Source organism: Etheostoma cragini, unplaced genomic scaffold (genome assembly GCF_013103735.1).
Source record: "Etheostoma cragini isolate CJK2018 unplaced genomic scaffold, CSU_Ecrag_1.0 ScbMSFa_4109, whole genome shotgun sequence".
In the NCBI taxonomy this organism is placed as follows: domain Eukaryota; kingdom Metazoa; phylum Chordata; class Actinopteri; order Perciformes; family Percidae; genus Etheostoma; species Etheostoma cragini.
Window position 1 is genome coordinate 9,999 of NW_023268447.1, and position 4,024 is coordinate 14,022.

General features: G+C 41.4%; 1 protein-coding gene across 1 annotated transcript in view; it reads left to right on the forward strand.

The window, feature by feature from the left end:
* The window catches only part of LOC117941057, an 8,448-nt gene that overhangs the window by 838 nt on the left and 3,586 nt on the right, over positions 1–4,024 (forward strand). The window contains exon 2 of the mRNA XM_034866152.1: positions 3,105–3,702. Within this exon, the coding sequence (XP_034722043.1) occupies positions 3,151–3,702 (552 nt within the window). The 5' untranslated portion in view covers positions 3,105–3,150. The remainder of the gene's footprint in view (positions 1–3,104; positions 3,703–4,024) is intronic.

Below are 4,024 nucleotides of genomic sequence, written 5' to 3' on the forward strand. Positions count from 1 at the left end.
AGGCAGTTCTGAAGGCAAAAGGGGGTCCAACCCGTTACTAGCATGGGGTACCTAATAAAGTGGCCGCTGAGTGTGTATGAGTACAAGGCATCAGGTACTACAATCACACTGAAGATCAAACTTTTTTACTGTATGATTTTGTAGGTTTTTGGAAGCAAACTCCCATACTTCTGCCCTTAGACGACAAAAAAATATTAAACTGGAGGAGTTCTAAAATGAATTTGCTCCATAGTTCCAGGCAGGGACTGATATATTTGAGTTAAGGAGATATCTGACAACACACACACTGAAAACATTTTTAATATACAACTTTTGAGACTTTTTAAAGAAGATTTACACTTTTCAACAGTGAAATAGCTACATGAACCTGGAGGTGCTATTAAAATACTTTGCTCCTTTAATCAAGACACATTTACTGTCTTTACAAAAACTGTAAGGGTAGGACACCACACACATATATATATATATATATATATATATATATATATATATATATATATATATATATATATATATATATATATATATATATATATATATATATATATATATATATATATATATATATATATATATATATGCTACTGTATGTGTCATTATTTCCGACACAGACAGCAATCCCAATCACTTGTCTTCGCAGCATCAAGCTGTGTCCATCGGTCGGCACTGTGCCTGAAACCACTGGCAACAGCTGTCTCACTAAATCTGTAAAAGTTCAAAACATAACCAATTTACCTTAAAATACATCCTATGATGTCTGCACTCATCGGACGTCCCAGTGGGGGATGGTTGAACTGCTACATCTATGAAGAGGTTCTGACCAGACACCTTCGTTGCATGTCATTCTCCATCTTTCTCACCTTTACTTCCTGTCAGCTATCTGTTTGATTTTCAAATAAAAAAATGCATTTTAGTAATTTCAGAGCGAAATGTTTACGCTGCTTTGCCATCTCTCTCTTCGATGTACCAAATGCTATTTTGGGAATTTTCGGAAAGGCCTCCATGACTGCCTTCGCCATCTAAACAAAGACACAGTATGTGATGTCACTTTGATCAAATAATGTTGCGATTGTAAAGGCTGGAAAACAGAATTAAATTTGAAATGCTGAATGAATCGAGATCATTCATTCATTATTTTAATGTCTTGTTATATTATTATTGAATTTGAATGCCCTGTTACATCTTAGTACCAGAGAAAGGCTTCTCTTTTTGTTCCCTTTGTCCATTTATGTCTGTGCTTTAAAATGAAGGTCGCCAAGTGACTTATTTCAAAGATAATCTTTGGATGAATTTGTTGTGTTTGAAAATGACATCACTGCACTTGTGACTTGTCACTGCATTCTTACAAAGTCCCTATGACACGCTAAACTGTAAGTTTGGCACACAGGATAATAAAGGTTAAGACAATCTGTTAATAATTCTTTCAATTAACAGTTTTCACATTTGGAAATGTGGATCACCAAGCCTATCATGCTAGAAAAAGATGCCCATTTCAGTTCAGATAAAGCTATTTTCTACAAACCTTTGGAAAATCACCAATTCAGAGATGGCATTTTATGAAAATTCCTATAATTATGGTACGATAATATATCGTTGAACGGCAGAAGTCTGGGACTTTGCAGTCAAAAATCTCCAAAACTATACAGTAACAAAGTTTGAATTTCAGTTTGAGTGTAGCAGGTGATGCCCTGTACACATGTATATCAGTCCCTGCCTGGAACTATGGAGCAAATTCATTTTATAGGACATAGAAGTTCATATTTTCTTTCATCCAACAGCAGACGTATGGGACTTTGCTGTCAAAAATCTCAAATTATACAGTACAAATGTCTGATTTTCAGTATGATGGTAGTACCTGATGCCCTGTACTCAAATATATTTCTTGTGGTGAATATAATCCAAAAATCTTTTTTTTAAATACTTAGTATTAACACCTTATTTTGAAAACCGGAAGTAGTCGCATGTGTGTTGTTAGCTAGTCGGGCTGCTAGAATGCATTTACCATATGTGGCGGTAAAAGAGCGCACTACAAATTGAGTGTCGGCTGATTTGACCACGGAGATCTGCAAGGACATGACATCCAGCACTTCAAGTTACAAGTCTGACTTATTTATTGGGATTTTTCTTCATGCCGAATTGTAAGCACTAACTAAATATTTAAGAAACAATAGGTTTCATAAATAAGACGTTAGTGTAGGTGCTGAGAATTGGAGAAAGTTCAAATTGGCAGGTATTTGTATGGAGTCTGGAGTAAATGTGTGTATTTATATATCTTTTCTAGTCTTAACGACTGCTCAAAGCGCTTTTACATCTACAGGAAACATTCACCATCACACACACACACACACACACACACACACACACACCTGCTCATCACATAAACATTCACACACACACACCTGCTCATCAGATACACACTCACACACATCTACACACCTGCTCATCAGATACACACTCACACACATCTACACACCTGCTCATCAGATACACACTCACACACATCTACACACCTGCTCATCAGATACACACTCACACACATCTACATACCTGCTCATCAGATACACACTCACACACACATCTACACACCTGCTCATCAGATACACACTCACACACATTCACACTCCGATGCGCAGCACCGGGGTCAACTCGGGGTTCCACTGAGCCACAGCCGCCCCGGTGGATCTATTAGCTGTGATCTGGTCCAGTCTGATCGAATAACTAACTAATACTACTATAGGAAGACACTGTGATGCTGTCCAACTCTTATTTCATAACGTGTTACACTCTAAGTAATCTGATTTTAAACTGCATAAATGAACTGACATCTACACTACTCTCCAGAAGTGTTTACCTGGGTAGGGTCCGCTGTCACCATGGAGACTGCTGTAATTCATGCCGAATGGAAGAGTCCTAACTAGTTCTTTATGACACATTTTGGTTTTCTTTCTACGATGTTAGGTTATGTGCTCATTGGTGGATGAGCTTTCAATTGCCAGGTATTTGTCTGGAGTCTGGAGTGGCGCCATGATGTCTGATTTTGCGGATTTATTTACTATTAATTGGGATCTGGTGCAGTTTGTTGATACCTGTGTGTATTTGAACAGGTTCCTCCGTTGCGGTGGAGACCATCAGGACCACACTGAGATTGACATGGCGAACCGGACCGAGCCAAAAGCTTTGGACCAAACCAATCGTCCCGAGGAAGAACCAACAAAGCCCAGCGGCCGCCGTCTCCGCCGCCGCGCTGCTGCAGGCGCTGTCGCTTTAAGTGGGCGGGGCCAGAGACTCACTAGGCTGAACCAGAAGGGGAAAGGGTGGAGTCAGGAGGAGAAGAGGCGTGGTCAAGAGAATGGGTGGAGCCTTGAAGATAAGAGGACTGGTCCGGACTATAATGAGCGGGAAAGGAGAAAGAAGAGGCGTGGCCATGGTGCGAGTCTGAGAGAAAGGGGGCGTGGCCAGGAGGAGAAGAAGGAAGGCGTGACGGTGAAGCGGACATGCAGCGACGGGAGGAGGCGCTGGGATAAGAAACATTACTGCGTGTTCTGCCGGCGGCCGCAAGTGAAGATCGCTCGCCACCTGCTGAGGAAACACGCCGACCAACAGGAAGTGGCGGCCGCCAGCACGCTGCCCACTGGCTCAAAACAACGCCACCTGCTGCTGGAGCACCTGCGCTGCCGCGGAAACTACATGCACAACATTGAGGTAGCGTTAACTAGACCTCTATAATCTACAGAAAGAGGTCTAGACCTCTCTATAATTTACAGATAGAGAGGTCTAGACCTCTCCATAATCTACAGATAGAGAGGACTAGACCTCTCTATAATTTACAGATAGAGCAGGTCTAGACCTCTCTATAATCTACAGATAGAGGTCTAGACCTCTATAATCTACAGATAGACAGGGTAGACCTAGCAATAATTTACAGATAGAGCAGGTCTAGACCTCTCTATACTCTACAGATAGAGAGGTCAGCAGGACACTGCAGGGCATCCAGAGCATAGCAGGGTGTAGCCGGGGGGGGGGG